Raw genomic sequence first — 21,994 nt, forward strand, 5'->3', positions numbered from 1 at the left:
TAACTCGTTGTGTAACTGTTTTTCAATGTCGATCAGGATCTGGAGGACTTCTGCTTTAAGTTTTGCGTCAACCACTTGACACAAGTGACCCAGACGGACGCCTTCGTCCAAATCGACGGCGACTTGTTGAAGGACTTCATATGTCGAGCCAGTCGCTGCGGAGCCTTCAAGAATTGACTGAGCAGTACTTTCACGGGCATTTTTTTTTCCTTTCTATTGCTTGCATTATTGAACTGACCATGTTATTATATGCACTTTTCCTACTTCCTTTTGGCTTAAGACGACCGTTTGCACTTTTGGAAGGAGCCGAATGTCTTCTTACTTAGCACTTATGAGCAGAGGTAGGTTGTGTAATATTGAGCACTGACAGCATAACATTGGATTTCATAAATAATATTTAAATGGACTTGTCAAGAAAAGCACCTCAGGTTACAAGACACATTCAGTTTATTAAAAGAGAAATACCAGTACAGAATTTCTTTTCTGAACAGTCGCTATGTACAACAAATGTCAGAGTTTGACTGGAATGACACCTCCATATCCAAATGAACACTCAACTGAAAGTAGTTGGGTTTTCCTGTATAATTCCCCTATTTGTAATTTTTATAGTAGTGTATAATAGAACAAATTATTTCCATCAATAAACATGATTTGAATTGAAATTTTGCAGAATTCAAGCACTATTTGAGAAGGACTAGGAATATACGGTGGCTGAGAAGTTCAGGTGACCTGCAAAGTCCAAACTTATCGCAAAAAGAAAAGCACGAAAGCAAATAGCCACAATTGCGCTCGTCATGCTTAAAAACGTGTCTCTGGCGCATTTGTCTTGGTTTTAGTCTCCATAGTTTGTCACATGTTCACAGTGTGCTAGAGATGAAACGATTACTAGAATAATTCGAGTAACTCAATTTAAAAAATTGAACAGGGAATCGTTTAATTTCTGCAGCTCTAAGCATGATGTTTTGCCTGGACTTTTCATGCGGCACAACACGCTGATGTCACATGCTTATTTATGAAATGCTTGAGTGAAATTTTTTTTTTTTGTTAAAAACCCGATCCTTTTCACCTGAGTCCGATCCTCTGAAAAATGGCACTACCCCTAGTCCCAATCCCTAGTTTAAATAGCGGCCGGTCATTTTAAAATAATTATGCTGATACCGATGTAAAGTGGGGCAAATAAGTATTTAGTCAACCACCAATTGTGCAAGTTCTCCTACTCAAAAAGATTACCCATGTTGACATTTACAGGCCTCGCTAAACCTCAACCATGAGAGACAGAATGTGGGGAGAAAAAAACAGAAAATCACATTATTTGATTTTAAAAATTTATTTTCAAATTAGAGTGGAAAATAAGTATCTGGTCACCGACAAACAAGATTTCTGGCTGTCAAAGAGATCTAACTTCTAACGAGGCTCCACTCGTTACCTGTATTAATGGCACCTGTTTTAACTCATTATCGGTATAAAAGACATGTCCACAACCTCGGTTAGTCACACTCCAAACTCCACTATGGCCGAGAACAAATAGCTGTCGAAGTACACCACAGACAAAATTGTGGACCTGCACCAGGCTGGGAAGACTGAATCTGCAATAGGTAATATGATTGGTGTAAAGAAATCAACTGTGGGAGCAATTATTAGAAAATGGAAGACATACACCACCACCGAAAATCTCCCTCGATCTGGGGCTCCATGCAAGATTTCACCCCGTGGCGTCAAAATGATAAGAATGGTGAGCAAAAATTCCTGAACCACACGGGGGTACCTAGTGAATGACCTACAGAGAGCTGGGACCACAGTAACAAAGGCTACTATCAGTAACACAATGCGCCGGCAGGGACTCAAATCCTGCACTGCCAGACGTGTCTCCCTGCTGAAGAAAGTACACGTCCAGGCCCGTCTGCGGTTCGCTAGAGAGCATTCGGATGATCCAGAAGAGGACTGGGAGAATATTATTGTCAGATGAAACCAAAATAGAACTTTTTGGTAGAAACACAGGTTCTCGTATTTGGAGGAAAAAGAATACTGAATTGCACTATACCCACTTTGAAGCATGGGGGTGGATACATCATGCGTTGGGGCTGTTTTTCTGCGAAGGGAGCAGGATGACTGATCTTTGTAAAGGAAAGAATGATTGGGGCCATGTATCGAGAGTTTGAGTGAAAATCTCCTTCCATCAGCGAGGGCATTGAAGATGAGACGTGGCTGGGTCTTTCAGCATGTCAATGATCCCAAACACACAGCCAGGGCAACAAAGGAGTGGCTTCGTAAGAAGCATTTCAAGGTCCTGGAGTGGCCTAGCCAGTCTCCAGATCTCAACCCCATAGAAAATCTGCGGAGGGAATTGAAAGTTCGCATTGCCCAACGACAGCCCCAAAACATCACTGCTCTAGAGGAGATCTGCATGGAGGAATGGGCCAAAATACCAGCAACAATGTGCTAAAAGCTTGTGAAGAGTTACAGAAAACGTTTGGCCTCAGTTATTGCCAACAAAGGGCACATAACAAAGTATTGAGATGAACTTTTGGTTTTGACCAAATACTTATTTTCCACCATGATTTCCAAATAAATTCTTTAAAAATCAAACAATGTGATTTACGGCCCCCCCCCCCCCCACACACACATTCTGTCTGGGTTTACCCATGTTGACAATTACAGGCCTAATATTTTCAAGTGGGAGAACTTGCACAATTAGTGGTTGACTAAATACTTATTTTCCCCACTGTATGTCAAATTTCCAAATATCGGCCTATCCCTACTAACAAAAGTCAATCTAACTCTAATACTTTGCAGCAGTTAACTCCCTTTCTCTTGTTCTAATCACTGGTGCATGCCAGCTGCGTTCCAAAAAATTATTAGATGCGAAATTCGACACGTGACAATTAGACTACGATTCATAAATGTTCAAAAATGATAGATTTCCGCTAACTTTATACCAGCCGCTAGTAGCGGAACGAAATTCAAAACATGTCTGCCGCCTGGACAACTTTAACGGACGCACGCCAACGTTATGATGGTTGCAGCTCTGAAGTTACTGAGCGAGATTTACTCCTGTTCAAAAGACTCAAAAACAAATTTGTGTATGAGACAGGCAGGGGCCCGGCGGTCACGCTCTGGGTCCTCTTCTGTGCGCAATTTGTTTTTTTTTTAAGCGAGAGGGGAAGATCATTTGTTGCTCCTCGTCTTTCAGTTGTCCAGCAGTAGGTTCAAGTCGTGTTAATTGAAAAAGTCTCTCGTGTTTTGTTAAGTCCCGTGTGCGTCTATCAGAGGTGAGTACACCAACCCTCTTGTACTGTTGTTTTTCAGATGTTAGTAGTTAGCGCAGAGCGCTATGCTAAATAGCGACTTCACTAACATGTATTTCAATGTCAATTGTTTGGTGGTGTACAAAAGTTACTCCAGATGCAGAATGTATAAAACCAGGATTAAGCGGTAACACTACAAACATGCCACATAGTACCGAAATCTGTGAAAACAAAGTACATTGGTTAAAAGTCTTATTTCTAAAGACTTTTCCAGAAAATGTGGAATTCATTCCACCAGTGTAAATTTAAGTATGTAAAAGTCCAAGAGTTTTAAGAGGATGCTCGCTGTTAGCGTTAGCCTAATGCTAGCCTAACGCTACAAGTTACATTTACACGTGACGTGATTGTGTTGTGGAACTTGTGGTTATGTCCCACACGGTTGTTGATGCGCTTGCATTTGTGCTTTTTTTTTTTCCCCCACAAAGTGTTCGGACTTTTTAGTTCGCCTGACACTTCTCAGCCACCGTAGGAATATGGCAAACAACACAAATTGACTCAGCACCACCAATAAGGCAATTTAGGTGGGGGGGGGGGGGGGGGGGGCAATCTATAAAGACATACCTATCTAATACTGTACTCTCCAACTAATTGCTGTGTTCATCAGAACTTGTCTTCTGTACTGCAGTACAGTATTTTTTTGAAACTATGACTACACAAACTTGTAGAAAAAAATGTATTTTAAAAACTCCAATGTGGTAACAAAAAAATCAGATACAAGTAATCATGAAACTCCAATGAACATTGACCTATAAAAATACTATTGCTTTGAAATTGTCGTTCAACCAAATGTTTTTTCAAAAATGAAACATTCAGGGGGGAAAAAATGACCTGCATGCAGTTGCGGAACAAATGTAAACAAGGCCCGGGTGCGATGAATATACAGCCTCCCCCCATGGGGTGAAATTCTGCATGTGGGTTCGTAGTGGATAAGTATTCACAGGCTCTTTAAGATGATCGTGGTACAATTGGGGGTTTATTTTAATATTTAAATTCTATATCAAGTCTTCGCTTATCATACCTTTCTGTTTGACGCTCTCGTCGTCTAACCACGTCACCTAGAGGCTCAGCGCCCCGCTTGCATGAATTGATTTCATTTCAGTTATTCCCGTGACCACTGGGGGGTCCCCCCCAACTTACAAACATTTTATTTGGCAGACCACTTACGAAGTTTTATACCAGTTTTCCTTTAGAACAAGTCTTGTTTTGTGGCGAGTTCACGTACAGTACTTGGAAATGAGAGAAGAAACAATAAATAACCCAGACGGGAAGGTGGTGAACTCATCTCCTCAGCAAAGACACGACATCTTGCATCGCCGCCATCGATTTCTGCACAGCCATTTGTTTCTTCTCCAACTCTAGCAAAACCACAAAGTTAAAAGGTTAATGACAAAAGTGTCCATTCTATAAAGTCAAAATATAGGTATGAAAATACAAAGTCATGACTAGGGATGTGGGCGACTACAGTCATTTTGGCACTATCGAGCGCAACTGACTATAAGCCGCCCACCGCATCAAATTTGGCACAAAAACGGCATTTGTTAATAGATAAGCCACACTGGACAATAACCCTAACCCTACACCAAAAGATATTAAACGGTAACACTTTATTTGACAGTGGCATCATACAACTGTCATAAAACCAAATGAACCACCATGAAGCTTTGAACCAATTGGCTGCAAAGCTTCATTTAGCCATCACTGCTCCCTTGGGGAGACATTCAACCTCTGCCGCCACCTGCTGTCAACACTGTTGTCGTCCAACATGCCTCCTGGCATCCATTGTAGCACTACAGATGTAAATAACAATCAAAATTCATGTTCTGTGCTAATTATTCCTTCAGTTACTGTTCTAGTTGTTTCATTAACTGACAGTTATTGTATTTGGCAACACTATTTGACAGTGGCGCCATAAGACTCATTAGACAATCACAATTATGACAGGACACAGTCACGAGCAATGTTCCCTCTAAGCTGCGCGCGTGCGCAATCGCGCACTGCTGGCACCTACTCTGCGCACAAGAAATTCAATGCTGCGCACAAAAAAAATCAACAGAAACGTATGTTGTAAATCGGTGAGTGACAGGTGTCCAGCAAATGATACGATAAGGTTCACTTCCGCTACGCAGCCAATCATAGCATTGACATTGCTCGCGTATTGCCCAGCCTACACGCGAGGTGTAGGTTAGCAAGCTGTCAACAGTGCGTGAGTGCGCGGAGTTGAGAGACGTAAAGGCCAACCCCTTATCATGGCGAACCGAACGGGCAGCGACACATCCACTCACCAAGCCAAAGAAAAAAAGAAATGCGGTTCATATCAGAAGGAGTGGCTGTCGGAGCATGTGCAAATAGACGAACAAGCGGTGAAACTGAAGCCAAAGTACCAAGTGAGTTTTCAGAGGGAAAAATGTGGACTGAATGGAAGTGGGACTACCTCAAGCGTCATATTCAGCAGAAAAGTCATTTGAAAGCTGTTGAAAATTACAAAGACTCAAGATGCGACAGGGGATTGGTACATTATAGCGGGAGAATGCAAAAGACTGACAGAAGAGAAACGAGCTGTCCCACAAAACAAAATCTGACCCAGAGCAAGTTGAAGTTCTCATTGACAATATTTTACTTGCCATCGAAATGAATGCGTCAATGGTGTTAGTTCAACAAATCCGCAATCACATGGCAAAGTATGTGAGTATACCAAGAAAGTTGGCGAAGTAAAAACTATGCCTTTGAATTTGTAAACTCAATCAATGATAGAGTGGAGAACGAGACTATGTGCAGTGTTAAAAATGCACCCTGGCATACACTGAGAGTAGATGAGAGCACTGACATATCAGTACACCAAATGCAAGTCCTATAAAGATGTGAAAAATAAGGTACAATTTAAGTCAGATTGGTGTGTATTCTAGTGACATTTATTAAGATATTTTAATTATGGATATTAATCATTAAATGCTCTGACTACTAAATAATTTACGGGCAGTAGAAATGCTAATAGGTGTGAAAAGGCGTGATACTGGTGTGTGGCCGCTATGTACCTTATTTTTCGGACTATAAATCGCAGTTTTTTTCTTAGTTTGGCAGAGGGTGCGTCTTATTTTCTGGAGCGACTTACAGTGGGGAGAACAAGTATTTGATACACTGCCAATGGGTTTTCCCATTGGCTGTATATGTGAACTTATTCACACATTATTATATCATTGTTGCTAGTTAGCATGTGCTTCATGCTATAGTTATCTGAATAACTCTAAATAGCTATGTTACATTGACATACCAGGCATGTTCTCAGTTCGTTGTTTATGAGTCATCTAATGTTATCATACCGTACACTTATTCAGCCTATTGTTCTCTATTGTATTATTATTCTAAATTGCCTTTCAAAATGACATGTCTGTTCTTGGTGGTGGATTATACCAAATAAATTTCCCCCCAAAATGCAACTTATACACTGGTGCGACATATATGTTTTTACCTTTTCATTGCACATTTTTTTGGCTGGTGCAACTTATAGTCCAAAAAATACAGTGCACATCTGATGTTGCTCATCGTGGGCCGCAGTGTGCTCAGGGAGATTGTGTGTTTGCTCAGACACATGAAAAATTAGAGGGAACATTGGTCATGAGCATTAATGAATGCTAATAACAGGTGTCATTTAGTGTTATCCGGCAAATTATTAAGTAATTATTAAGTTTTTAATGGATGTAAAAGATCTAAGACAGACGTAAATGGAGTTAGTGACGTAATTTGCAGGATGACACTTAATGACATCTGCCATAAGCATTCGGTAACTGCAGGATTCATAATGAAGGGAAAAAGTAGCGGCTTATAATCCAACAATTGAGCTAGTTGTTTAATTGTTTCACTGCCTACTTAAATGTTTCGTATTTTACTCGTCGGTTAAACGCAGCTATAAAATTCACTATCAGCTGATGGGGCGTGGAGCCGTTCCGTTTGGGGCCTATTTTCAAATACTCAAAAAGTTGTTTCCTAAAAAAATCCAAATTAATAATTTTTTTTTAGTGTAAGTATAACAAAACAGGGTGTACCCTGCCGTAGTTAGCTAGGATAGGCTCTAGCACCTCCGCGACCCTTGTAAGGATAAGCAGCTTGAAAAATGAATGTATGAATGAAACAAAATTTAAAATGGCTATAAAATTCTCAGATTTTACGTTAGATGCACAAAAATCACCAAATGCAGAGATAGTCACCTATATTTTCAGGATCAATAACAATATTTAACATATCATATACGTTTTTGCCCGAAATAGTGACTTAATTCTTTTTTTTTTTTTCAACAGCCATAAATCACTCAATTTTCACATTAGAAACTTAATACTTGAGGAAAGCATCCAGAGTCATCCTAATTTTACTCAACAAAGCAAATTTTGGATTCTTCTATATATAATCACAACCTATTTAGGTCTGAATTCCGATGTCACTATTGCCGCAGCACGTCTAGCCGGCTATCTGGCCCTCGTCATTTTTAGATTGAAATGTTGCATAAAACACTGAAAAAAGCAAGAATTTTTTTTAACCGATGCAGAAATGTCGAAAGTACTATTTTTTTGCCCAAAAACAGGCAGTTGCCCCAATGATACCTGATTATATTAATGTTAAGTTGCGCGATTGTATAGGGATACAAAATCCAACATGGCGGCCATCACAAAACAAAGAGCTTTTCAAATGGAAAATTCTTGTAAATTAATGCGTAAATCCCAAAATTTCTAACCATATGAACATAAAACAGTCTAGATTCTTGGTGAAAAGCAAAAAAAATGTGCAGTTTTTATTCATTTTACCTTAATAATTCAAGCTAAACTTACGCATAATTTTTTCCATTCATTTCATTGTATTCACAACTAGAGATGTCGATCGATCGGGTCCGATCACGTCATTTTCAAAGTATCGGAATCGGCAAAAAAATATTCGGCCATGCCTTTATACAAGGCCATATATATATATATATATATACACACATACACATATATATACACATATATATATACAGTGCCTTGCAAAAGTATTCGGCCCCCTTGAACCTTGCAACCTTTCGCCACATTTCAGGCTTCAAACAAAGATATAACATTTTAATTTTTTGTCAAGAATCAACAACAAATGGGACACAATCGTGAAGTGGAACAAAATTTATTGGATAATTTCAACTTTTTTAACAAATAAAAAACTGAAAAGTGGGGCGTGCAATATTATTCGGCCCCCTTGCGTTAATACTTTGTAGCGCCACCTTTTGCTCCAATTACAGCTGCAAGTCGCTTGGGGTATGTTTCTATCAGTTTTGCACATCGAGAGACTGACATTCTTGCCAATTCTTCCTTGCAAAACAGCTCGAGCTCAGTGAGGTTGGATGGAGAGTGTTTGTGAACAGCAGTCTTCAGCTCTTTCCACAGATTCTCGATTGGATTCAGGTCTGGACTTTGACTTGGCCATTCTAACACCTGGATACGTTTATTTTTGAACCATTCCATTGTAGATTTGGCTTTATGTTTTGGATCATTGTCCTGTTGGAAGATAAATCTCCGTCCCAGTCTCAGGTCTTGTGCAGATACCAACAGGTTTTCTTCCAGAATGTTCCTGTATTTGGCTGCATCCATCTTCCCGTCAATTTTAACCATCTTCCCTGTCCCTGCTGAAGAAAAGCAGGCCCAAACCATGATGCTGCCACCACCATGTTTGACAGTGGGGATGGTGTGTTCAGGGTGATGAGCTGTGTTGCTTTTACGCCAAACATATCGTTTTGCATTGTGGCCAAAAAGTTACATTTTGGTTTCATCTGACCAGAGCACCTTCTTCCACATGTTTGGTGTGTCTCCCAGGTGGCTTGTGGCAAACTTTAAACGAGACCTTTTATGGATATCTTTGAGAAATGGCTTTCTTCTTGCCACTCTTCCATAAAGGCCAGATATGTGCAGTGTACGAGTGATTGTTGTCCTATTGACAGACTCTCCCACCTCAGCTGTAGATCTCTGCAGTTCATCCAGAGTGATCATGGGCCTCTTGGCTGCATCTCTGATCAGTTTTCTCCTTGTTTGAGAAGAAAGTTTGGAAGGACGGCCGGGTCTTGGTAGATTTGCAGTGGTCTGATGCTCCTTCCATTTCAATATGATGGCTTACACAGTGCTCCTTGAGATGTTTAAAGCTTGGGAAATCTTTTTGTATCCAAATCCGGCTTTAAACTTCTCCACAACAGTATCTCGGACCTGCCTGGTGTGTTCCTTGGTTTTCATAATGCTCTCTGCACTTTAAACAGAACCCCGAGACTATCACAGAGCAGGTGCATTTATACGGAGACTTGATTACACAGAGGTGGATTCTATTTATCATCATCGGTCATTTAGGACAACATTGGATCATTCAGAGATCCTCACTGAACTTCTGGAGTGAGTTTGCTGCACTGAAAGTAAAGGGGCCGAATAATATTGCACGCCCCACTTTTCAGTTTTTTATTTGTTAAAAAAGTTTAAATTATCCAATAAATGTTGTTCCACTTCACGATTGTGTCCCACTTGTTGTTGATTCTTGACAAAAAATTTAAATTTCATATCTTTATGTTTGAAGCCTGAAATGTGGCGAAAGGTTGCAAGATTCAAGGGGGCCGAATACTTTTGCAAGGCACTGTATATATATATATATATATATATATTTTTTTTTTTTTAAATTAAATCGTTTTCTAATTGTATTTAACGTTACAGACATAATGTTACACTCATCCAGAGTCTTTAGTTTAGGTTTAAGGTAGGGTTATCAAATTTATCCCGATAACGGCGGTAATTAATTTTTAAAAAATTTATCACGTTAAATATTTAACGCAATTAATGCATGCGTTGCACGACCCACTCGCGCATTGCCGCGCTCAATCTGTAATGGCGCCGTTTTACCCATTTAGAGAGATAAAAGGCAGCGTAAAATGAGTAGAGTGAATTTTGGCAGCCTTTGGAGCCTTTTTTTAATTGGCTAAAGCCTTACAATCCCTCTCCCTACGATTAGAAATATCATGGGAAGCAATGTGGGGAAGCAAGGTAGCAATTTATCTTTTTCTCACACCTCATGTTATTTCCCAACACAGAGAAGATATATCAATTCGTACCACTACGCACAGTCATGGTTCCACTTCCCATCATGCATTTGGGTTGAATGGCTGCAGTATCATTTACTGAAAGCTCAACAAATACACTAGATGGCAATATTTAGTCACAATATACAAAGTCACAAGTCTTTCTATCCGTGGATCCCTCTCACAGAAAGAATGTGAATAATGTAAATGCCATCTTGAGGATTTATTGTCATAATAAACAAATACAGTACTTATGTACTGTATGTTGAATGTATATATTCGTCCGAGTTTTATTCATTTTTTTCTTAATGCATTGCCAAAATGTATATGATGGGGAAAAATGATTGGGAATGATTGGAATTGAATCGGGAGCAAAAAAAGCAATCGAATCGGGAAATATCAGGATCGGCAGATACTCAAACTAAAACGATCGGGATCGGACCAGGAGCAAAAAAAAAAAAAAAATGATCGGAACAACCCTATTCACAACGTTTCAAAGTGCATGCGTGGGGCTATTTTATATTATAATTACTTTGAATCCTTGAACAAATCACTCGAGAAAATCTTTCCTGCTTGGATGCAGAATAACTTTCGTCCTGTTTCCACCTAAACTTTGCATTAGAACGCAGTGTATGTTCATCACAGTGACAGCCGCCACGACGCTCTGCCCCCTACGGGAAGCCATGGCACAATGTCCGTAAGAACTGTCTCGTCAGCTGATAGTGAAGTCAATTACGCAGCATCTTGAGCCCCTTTCAGACATACGACTAGTCGCAAATAAAATTGGAGAAGAGTTGGCAGGGAAATTAGTCGAAATTCCCATCCCTAGTCATGACTGCAAATTAAATATGTAAACCTATTAGAATTAAGTTACGATGAGAAATACTTGTGTTCAAAATGAGGGAACTTTACAAGACATTCCTAGGAAGAACAGGTAAGATCACAAAAAGAAGAAATAGTGAAAATGCATGACAAAGTAGTGATTTTACAAAAACATACATCGAGAAAATGTTTTAATTTGACAAAACTTTTAACTGGATTTTTTCACAGACAAAAACTATTAAGAGACTAAGGCTGTCATTTTAAGATTTGTAGGAATAATTCTGATAATTTTTTTTTCCAGAAATCCTAATTTTGTTACAATAAATGGTAATATTACCAGAGAATTTGGAATATTAGGAGAAAAATAGTGTCATGTCAGATTAATATTAAGCTAATTCATATCAGGAAAAACACTAAAGTTAACAAAAAACACTAGGGCTGTCAAAATTATCGCGTTAACAGGCGTTAATTAATTTTTTTAATTAATCACGTTAAAATATTTGACGCAATTAACGCACTTGCCCAGCTCTGACAGATTTAAATGACAGTAGAGCGAAAGGCCCACTTGTTAATTGTGTTTTGTGGAGTTTTGCTGCCCTCTGCTGGCGCTTGGGTACGACTGATTTTATAGTGTAAGTAATTATTGCCATCAACAATGGCAATAATTTTAGTTTATTTTTTGATTGAAAGTTCTACAAATTTTATTAAAACGAAAACATTAAGAGGGGTTTTAATATAACATTTCTATAACTTGTACTAACATTTTTCATAAAGAACTACAAGTTTTTCTATCCATGGATCACTTTAACAGAATGTTAATAATGTTAATGCCATCTTGTTGATTTATTGTTATAATAAACAAACACAGTCCTTATGTACCGCATGTTGAATATATATATCCATCTTGCGTTTTATCTTTCCATTCCAACAATAATTTACAGAAAAATATGGCATATTATATAGATGGTTTGAATTGCGATTAATTGCGATTAATTACGATTAATTAATTTTTAAGCTGTAATTAACTCGATTAAAATTTTTAATCGTTTGACAGCCCTAAAAAAAACATCAGGTATAATTTAAGATTTTTCATTTTATGCCAAAATATTAACAAGATATATGTTAATAAATTATGATTACTGTAATTTTCTCACTATAGGACTCACCTGACTATAAGCCGCCACCCAGCAAATTTGGCACGAAAACGGCATTTGTTCATAGATAAGCCGCACTGGACTATAAGACGCAGCGGCTCTCACTTTATTATGGGATATTTACACCAAAAGATATTAACCAGTAACACGTTATTTGACAGCGGCATCATACGACTGTCATAAGACCAAATGAACAGCCATGATTCATTGCTTCAAGAAGCTTCATTTGGCCATCCCTGCTCCCTTGGGGGAGACGGTCAACCTCTGCTGCCAACACTGTCTTTGCCCAACATGCCTCCTAGCATGCATTGCAGCGCTACAGATGTAAATAACAATCAAAATTTATGTTCTGTGCCAATTATTTCTTCAGTTACTGTTCCAGTTTTTTCATTAATTGCTAGTTATGGTACTTGGTAACACTTTGTTTGACTGTGATGCCATAAGACTGTCATTAGACAATGACAATTATGACATGGCACTGTCATGAGCATTAATGAATGCTTATAACAGATGTCATTAAGTGTTATCCGGCATATTATCTCACTTTTGAATGGATGTAAAAGAGCTGCACATAAATGGAGTTAGTGACATAATTTGCCGGATGACACTTAATGACATCTGCCATAAGCATTCAGTAATGCCCATGATAGTGTCATGACATAATTATGATAGTCTTATGACGGTGCTGTCAAATAGGGTTACCTATTAATCGAAATAAACAGACAAATAAGCCGCACTGGACTATAGACCCTACTCACATGACGTCACAACCACGCCTCCGCGCCATATTGTCCGTCAACTCGTCGTGTTGACGCATTACCGCTACGTTAATTCCTCCTATTATGGCGTGTTTTTCTGCTCGTTAACATTAATAATCAAAATGGTGAAGGCGTGTGTGGCGGTTGGTTGCAATAACAAAGAAGATAGACGAAGAGACTTGAAGTTCTACCGTATTGAGATGGACTGCTGCAATTCGACGAGAAAACTGGGCTCCAAACGATTACCACGGATTATGTAGTAGTCATTTTATATCTGGTAAAATGCATTTAATATATATAGAGGGTTTTGGGCTGACAACCACAATTAAGATCATTGCGAGGCTAATTGCTGACAACATACTGTTTCAAGTTCAAGATGCTTATTTCTTCCACCATCATTACATTTTGAATAATATTTAGCTGGTACCAAGTGAAAAGCTGGCCTCGTCTACGGATCATCAGTTAAACAGGTGTGTCCAAACCTTTTACAAAGGGGGCCAGATTTGGTGTGGTAAAAATGCGGGGGGCTACCTTGGCTGATTTACATAGAACAATATATTTAAACAAATTTTAGCAAGCCCTTCTGTGTGTCACATTTGCTTTATTATTTTTTTAAATTCATAATTTCAACAGTCTCGTCTTTGTGGCGTTCTCTTTCGACACTCGGGCTCTTGCGAAATACTGCTGCTGTGAAATTAAACAAGCTTCAAGTTGCTATAATTTCTCGCTGCGTATCTTCCCTGTAATGCTGTCGTACATGTCAGCGTGTCTTGTTCGGTAATATCATTATCGCGTCACATCGAACTCTTTGAAAACAGCGACTGTCTCTTTGCAAATGAGGCAGACACAGTTGTTGCGTGTTTTATTGAAGAAATAGTCCAATATCCACCTATCCTGGAAACTATCAAAACCTTGCATTAAAGGGATCAACTTCAGAGGTATTGTATTTAAAAACTTAAGCATCAATTTGAGTGAGGCATCACCTTTTTGCTGTTTGCTGAGCATCTGCGTTATTTTCCCAGAAGCCATCATAACCTTGAGCGCCACGTCATAATCTGCAAAGACAGGCGTCATCACTTTACGTCCGGTGTTCTGACAAAATGTTCTACCCCTGTGAAACGTCCTACCAAAGAATAATTTGACACCTGAAGTACTACCAGGCACTTTCAGCTTGTTTTGTTTAGATGCATACAGAAGAAAATAATTAAAAAATGCCTTAAGAAAATACTTTAGTGTAGTAAGATCAAATAAGGGTGGTTTAAATACACTACGTGACTAATGTGTAGGGCTGTAGCTATCGATTATTTAAGTAGTCGATTAATCTATCAATTTGCTAGTTCGAATAATCAAGTAATTGGATTAAGAATACATTTTAGGAGATTGCACTTTCAAAAGAGCATTAAATGTAAATACAAAATTCCTGAGTGTTTCTTCAAACTATGCAGAATTGCGCGTTCGTTTAAAAATAAATGACAATATCTGAGCTTAGCCTCAAACTTTTTTTTTTTTTTTAAAAAAAGGTACAACTAAAGACATTTGGACAACTTGCATAGCAAAGGCCCACTAGCTTAAATGCTATAAAATGTTAACATTTTTTTCACAATGCTCTTAACAAATTGTTCAAACACATATTCCAACAAAACATGGATAAATATACCCATAAACTAAATTATGGAAGGATAAAAAACATTATGTTGGTCTTAATAGGGAGCAGTAGGATTCAGCCATGTTACTCAAGTTATGGCATATTCTCTGTCACCATTAGAGGACAGTGTATTCACCTAAAACTCAACACAAACATTTTCAAAACAAACCATTATAACGCCACTGTAATTAAATACTCGAAGCAGTTAAATTTGATTCGATGCTTTTTTTTTTTTTTTTAATCAAAATACTTGAGTTAATCGATTAATTGTTCGTTGCATTAAGATTCGCCACTTTTAACCGAATGCGTGAGTGCACTAGGCATTGGTAGGACGTTTCACAGTGTAGGAAGGAATTTCCATGAGGCGAACCGGTGTTTAACCTTCCTTGCTGGCCGTTTGATGCTGGATCCTCTCGGACATGTCCTTCATGTAATTTAGGAAATCATTGAAGATGGCTTCCGTGCATCCTGCCGTGTTGCATTGTCTCCAGAAGACGGCGGCGTTAAAGCCGCACTCTGTTAAATTGCACACATCAGAATGAAAATGATTGAAATTGTCAGTGGCACTTTGCAGTACTTTTTACAATTCTAGTATCAAGGTCAGATACCTCAAAGTTAAGGCTAGGGCTGCAGCTATCGAATATTTTAGTAATCGAGTAATCGACTGAAAATTCTATCGATTAATCGAGTAATCGGATAAAACAAATATATTTTTAGGTGAAGAGCAATTATAAATATACATGAGAAAACAAAACATTTAATCTAATCTTGAACCATTTTCAGTCAATCAATGTCTTTATTTTCGATGTATATTGTTGAAAACAGCCAACAATTGCATCTCAGATGTAACTACAATTTAAAAAAAAAAGACTAATTCCCTGCTTTCACTCAAAAAACTTTTAGATCTTATTAAAAAATGTGTATATATATATATATATATATATATATATATATATATATATATATTAGGCCTGAACGATATATCGTTTAAACATCGCCATCGCGATGTGCGCATGCGCAATAGTCCCATCGCAAGGACGTGCGATAGTTTTTTCATTTCATTTTTTTAAATCCACAAACGTTTGTTTTGAGCAAGGAGCGAGAAGGAGAGTGCACAGCCTCTCATTCTCTCCAGCTCGCAGTCATCGGCTCCTCCCCCTCCCCTGCTAGAGCGGAGTGGAGGGAGGAGGGGCCGAACAGCAGAGCGGAGGGAGGAGGGGCCGTTTTCAAAGTGAAAGCAAGCAATCAAGCAGCACGTTGAATAGGGAAGACTGTCTCCAAAAGGAGTTTTGGAAGTATTTTGGCTATCGACAAGAATGTAAGGAACAAAAAACAGCCCTGTTGACAGTGCCTCGCCGTGGTTGCCTCAACAAGAAGTAATCCGTCGAACATGTGGGACCATTTAAAACGCAGGTATCTATGCATTCCTGCTACGAACTTCCCATCAGAGGCTTTTTAGTACAGGTGGGAACATTGTTACGTGCCAACGTTTTTGTCTCAAGCCTGCAATGGTGGATAAACTAGTAGTCTTGGCCAAAAACCTATGAGACCCAGTTGAGAATTGCTGAGCAAGGAAGGTGGACGATATGCAGACAAATACATAACACAGCTGCAGGAATGTCTTTTCTTCTTTTTATTCATGTGACAGCTATCAGGAAGGCAGGAAATTTGGGAGTTAAAATGGTTCTGTTATTCATCAGTTATTTGCTGTTATTCAGTTCAATTATTTACAAGTTCAATTGAGTTTCTGTTTCTTTTATATTTAAATTAACTGTAAATCGTATTTTTCAAATAACTATAGTACAGCTGCACATAAAGTTTTGATACTTAATATTTTTTAAATATTTTTACAACTTTGTTGCAGTTTTGCAGTTCTATATTGTTATATTTTGTGTAAACAACTCAGGGGACTAATGCACTTGCACTTTTATTTGACAGATTTAATATTTAAGTTCAAATATGTTGACAACTTTATTGTTTTACTGAGGTTCTTATTTATTGTTATAGTTTGTGAACAACTCTTATTTGTCATATTTAATATTTTTGTTCAAATATGTTTACAACTTTGTTGTTATTTTACCGAAGTTGTTATTTATTGTTATATTTTGTCAAAAACTCAGGGGACGAATGCACCTGCTCTTTTATTTGTCATTTAATGTATTTGCTGCTGTTGAAGTGTCAAATATTGTGTTCAAGAAATTATCTATTTTGTGCAGACATGGCTTCCTGGATCCCTTCATAGTAATACAGCAATCTTAATCATTCACAAATGAAACGGTATTATATGAATACACTGTGGTCACGGTGTGTCATGCAAAGTATTTCCAAACAGCTATTCAAGTCATCTAGTGAAAATTTCTTTAAATTTTTTTTTTTTTTTTTTTTTTTTACTATCGCAATATAATATCGCAATATATTGCACACCTCAAAAAAATCGCAACAATAGTTTTTTCCAATATCGTTCAGGCCTAATATATATATATATCTTACCTAAAAATGCCGTTACGCTTGATAACACACATCACTTAAAAGTTAGGATTTTTTCCCACGTGTTTCAATTGAATTTCTCTTTGTGTCAAGCCATTTTTAAGTTCTAGTTAAGTTTTAAGTTAGTCTAAACTGAAAGTCCTGATAGGATTTTGAGTTTTTGCAGTGTTCAAAATAAAGGTATGATACAGGCTGTATTGGAGCACATTAGGGACCGGTGCTACTTGGTGTTTTATCCAGCAATGACTACCGAGCTAAAATTGACAGTTAGCATGATTAAGTTTTTATTTTACACCCTCATCACTCCACAATGCTATGTTATGTTAAACCGTGTATGTAAGACACGTTAGCCACGCATCGACAGTGGTCATAATTAATTGAAACCTAGCCCAGGGCTAACGTTACGTGAGCTAATAGCGACAGTAACGTTAATCTTATTTATTAGCGCTTAGCGCTCTTTATTAGCGCTCTACTGCTTTAAGATGGCGGCTGTTTACTAACGCTGCCCAGACGCGGCCGAGTCTGTCATTTCGCATCTAGTTCAACATACATGTGATCTCTATGAGACGCATCATACGCTACCTGTACCAACGTAGCATCGTGCGGGCTAGTATTTAGCAACGTCGGCGTTGTTTGTGGCGGCTGTCGGCTGCAGTAAGTTTTTTTTTTTTTTCCTTCTTCCTCTCCGCACGTGACAGCGCGTTGTCCCGCATTAAAAGTAGTCCGAGCAAAACGTGATGCTTAGAGCTGCCAAAATAAACGATAACTCGAGGTGAATAAAATTACTCGGATCAGTTTTTAAACTCGAGCTACTCGAGTACTCGTTTCAGCTCTAGTTAAGGCACTACTGATTTACAGTATATCACAAAAGTGAGTACACCCATCGCAAGGGTGTAACGGTACATGTGTTTCTATTGAACCGTTTCGGTACGTGGTTGCTCAGTTCGGAACGGAGGCGTACCAAACGAGTTTCTGACGTAATGTAACCCTTACTTTTCGAGGCTGTGAGTTGATCGGGTTACAGTTTCTTTGTGTAGATTATATTTACTCCATCTTCTCTACTATAACGAGAACCAACACAATAGGACAGTATAACACAGAAACGTCAACGGCGCGACAACGTGGCCGCTGCGAGAACGCAGCGAAACGCGGGCTTAAAGTCAATCACCCAATGCACACCAGTCGCAGTGCAGCCGCGTCCCAGAAGCGGCTCAACACGACGCACGCGAAAAGAATGGCAGAGTTTATTATTTGACGTGAGACGCGACCCTCGTGCGTCAATACTACTACCGGTAGCTAGGCTCGACAAGACTGGAAGTTACCCGTGTAAAAATACGGTGGATCCAGTTGATTTTCAAACTAATATGCAATCGTAACCCTATTTTTGAGTCCATCAGATCTCTTGAGTGGTAGATCCGGGCACAGTTGACTTGTCTTTGTTGATTTACTGCTGTCTTCTCTGCTATAATAATAACCAACACGTCGATAATACAAAACCCTCCTACCACAACAAAACAAGAAGGAACTAATATTCACATAGGAACTTAAGTTATACAACATAAAATATACAATATAAATGAATTAGGGCTGTCAAAATTATCGCGTTAACGGGCGTAATTAATTTTTTAAAATTACTCATGTTAAAATATTTGACGCAATTAACGCATGCAATGAAGGACCCGCTGGCATATTGCCTCAAACATTACAATGAGGCCGTTACAATGTGGACATTAAGAGTGAAGAGAATGCCACCGGCCGCTTGGGGGCAGCGCCGTTCTATACTCATGTTATGTCTTCTAAATGTGGGAGAATTAGTAGTTGTGAGATGTTTATGCTGTATTCACAATGCAATGCAAATTGCTATATGTGCTCCACACATATTTCGGTAAGGTTTCTTTCTTTTAGTGGCAATTATGTGTCTCTTGTTTTATTTTGGGTAAGATATGTACAGATACAGTGGGGAGAACAAGTATTTGATACACTGCCAATGGGTTTTCCCATTGGCAGTGTATTAAATACTTGTTCTCCCCACTGTATATGTTGTACAGTAAAGGCGAGTGGACACAGGCGTTCTTTGGACCGCGCCGTTTATTGGCATAAGCTTCTCCTTCACAACAAACATAAGTATCGTTTAGTGAAAGCACAACAAATATTCCTATCTCTCTCTCAAAAAAAAAAAATGTTCACAAAAAGAAAAGCACTTCAGTCTATAGTAATGAGGCCCTATTCTGACACACAGTTAAACAACAATGCAAAATGAACTGGCATTCCATATCAAAATAGCTATGCAAAATACACGTTAAACTTTTCACTCTATTTTTATTATAGTTACTTTTATTCTTATTATTATTATTATATTAACTCTACTTTTGATTGAAAATTTTACAAATTTTATTAAAACGAAAACATGAAGAGGGGTTTTAATATAAAATTACTATAACTTCTAACTATAACATTTATCGTTTAAGAACTACAAGTCTTTCTATCCGTGGATCACTTTAACAGAAAGAATGTTAATAATGCCATTTGTGGATTTATTGTTACAATAAACAAATACAGTACTGATGTACAGTATGTTGTATGTATATATCCGTCGTGTGTCTTATCTTTCCATTCCAACAATAATTTACATAAAATTATGGCATATTTTAGAGATGGTTTGAATTGCGATTGATTAATTTTTAAGCTGTAATTAACTCGATTCAAAATTTTAATCGTTTGACAGCCCTAAATGAATACTACATCGCATTTGTAAAATATAAACACGTGATAACATAGATAATAATCCATTTAAATAAAATAAATTGAAATGAGCTAAAACACCTGTAATTAAATAAGAATAATACCCAGATGCTGCTTACACAATTAAATTTATGAATTTCTGTGTGGCGCTTTAACTTGAGAAAATCCACCAATAAAGCTTTTGAAAACCCTAAGAAAAAAGATTCATTGAGGCATTTCATTTGTAAAATACGTGTTAAAATCATCTTCATTGGGATTGCTTTTCACTTTAGCACAGGACTTTTTGTTTCTTCTTTCAAAAAGAAAGCTGACCAATACGCGGGGTCTGAAAGGCAAATTGTTGTTGGATTATCTTTAAATACCCGCTACTTTTTTAGCAGGATTCTAGCTTTGTATAGGCTAATGTTCCTATTGTTGAAAGCACAAAGGTGTGTAATAAACTAGCATATTTATATTTAGCATTTTGTTTTCTTACTGTACCGAAAATGAACCGAACCGTGACCTCAAAAACACCGAGATTTTTGTGTACTTTTACACCCCTAGTACCAATACTTTTTTTGAAAACTTGGGAGAAAAAAAACATTTGATACTGGACTAATGTATACTCAATTGACTGTAAAGTAATTGCTATCAAGAAATTATTTAATTGACTAGCTAGCGCTAGCTGCGAAGGTGCATCTTAGCCTGCGGAAGAACATAAAGTGTGCAAAGTCATTACTTCTCTACCTTGGTCTCTCCACTGCGTGACCTCAGCTGTGGTGGGCGGTGGGAGCACAGTCTTGGATTCGTTATACTGAGGGAACATCTGCATTAGGATTTATTGAATACTACACGACGGGTGGATTAGTGAGCCGAGTATGGGACTGACCGCGCGGAGGGAGACTTCAGCAATGCTCACTTCAGTCATCTCTTGCTCTGCGGGAGATTTAAACAACTTGTAAAGTCGGCGGTGGCAATTAATGTTATCATTTCACCCGGCGTCAGGTATACCTTTGATGGACATGGGCGAATTTGTTGCATTTTCCCTGCAAGAGAAAATGTTGCATCATGTCATTTGTAGGGTATAAACACGATATCCTAAGTCGTTATTCAACAAATTGCTGGTGTCAATGCTTGGGTGATGATCTTCCGTACGAAGGTCGGCCAATATATCGATCCGATACCCGTTTTTTTTTTATCTTCAAGATAGGACGTAATCACCTAACATTTAGCTGATACTTAGTCATCCGGTAGATATATGGTCTTTAAAGATTGGCCGATATCAGCCAATATATAGCCAATATAATAATATGACAACTTTCTTTCTTATGAAGGTTGGCTGATATACAGTTTTATTTTCAACAACGGCTGATATCAGCAATTACAGTGGTATGAAAAAGTATCTCAACCGTTTGGAATTTGTCACATTTCTGCATAAAATCACAATCAAATGTGATCTGATCTTTGTCAAAATCGCACAGATGAAAAGTGTGTCTGCTTGAACTGAAACCACCCAAACATTTATAGGTTTTCATATTTTCATGAGGCTAGAATACAAACAATGACAGAAGGGGGGGAAAATAAGTGAACTGTCACATTTAATATTTTGCGCCCCCCCCCCCCCCCCCCCAAGTGTTACTGGTATTTTGGCCCATTCCTCCATGCAGATCTCCTCTAGAGCAGTGATGTTTTGGGGCTGTCGTTGGGCAACACGGACTTTCAACTCCCTCCACAGATTTTCTATGGTGTTGAGATCTGGAGACTGGCTTGGCCACTCCAGGACCTCTAAATGCTTCTTACGAAGCCACTCCTTTGTTGCCCTGGCTGTGTGTTTAAGATCATTGTCATGCTGAAAGACCCAGCCACGTCTCATCTTCAATGCCCTTGCTGATGGAAGGAGATTTTCAATCAAAATCTCTCGATACATGGCCCCATTCATTCTTTCCTTTACACAGATCAGTCGTCCTGGTCCCTTTGCAGAAAAACAGCCCCAAAGCATGATGTTTCCACCCCCATGCTTCACAGTGGGTATGGGGTTC

At 38.4% G+C, this 21,994-nt stretch overlaps 2 protein-coding genes across 2 annotated transcripts in view; one reads left to right on the forward strand and one right to left on the reverse strand.

Annotated features, from left to right (window-relative positions):
- The window catches only part of rcbtb1 (regulator of chromosome condensation (RCC1) and BTB (POZ) domain containing protein 1), a 33,578-nt gene extending 29,732 nt beyond the window's left edge, over positions 1-3,846 (forward strand). Inside the window, exon 12 of the mRNA XM_057852215.1 lies at positions 37-3,846. Within this exon, the coding sequence (XP_057708198.1) occupies positions 37-177 (141 nt within the window). The 3' untranslated portion in view covers positions 178-3,846. The remainder of the gene's footprint in view (positions 1-36) is intronic.
- Positions 3,847-4,259: 413 nt separating this feature from the next.
- phf11 (PHD finger protein 11) lies at positions 4,260-21,032 on the reverse strand. The gene is made up of 6 exons (XM_057852216.1): positions 20,967-21,032; positions 20,845-20,891; positions 20,703-20,769; positions 15,129-15,263; positions 14,086-14,157; positions 4,260-4,660 (listed from the first exon to the last, which is right to left on the reverse strand). Exons 1-6 carry the CDS (start codon positions 20,977-20,979, stop codon positions 4,584-4,586), a joined length of 411 nt encoding a protein of 136 aa, XP_057708199.1. The 5' UTR covers positions 20,980-21,032; the 3' UTR covers positions 4,260-4,583.
- Positions 21,033-21,994: the final 962 nt, after the last annotated feature.

The sequence above is a fragment of the Corythoichthys intestinalis genome, chromosome 12 (genome assembly GCF_030265065.1).
Source record: "Corythoichthys intestinalis isolate RoL2023-P3 chromosome 12, ASM3026506v1, whole genome shotgun sequence".
In the NCBI taxonomy this organism is placed as follows: domain Eukaryota; kingdom Metazoa; phylum Chordata; class Actinopteri; order Syngnathiformes; family Syngnathidae; genus Corythoichthys; species Corythoichthys intestinalis.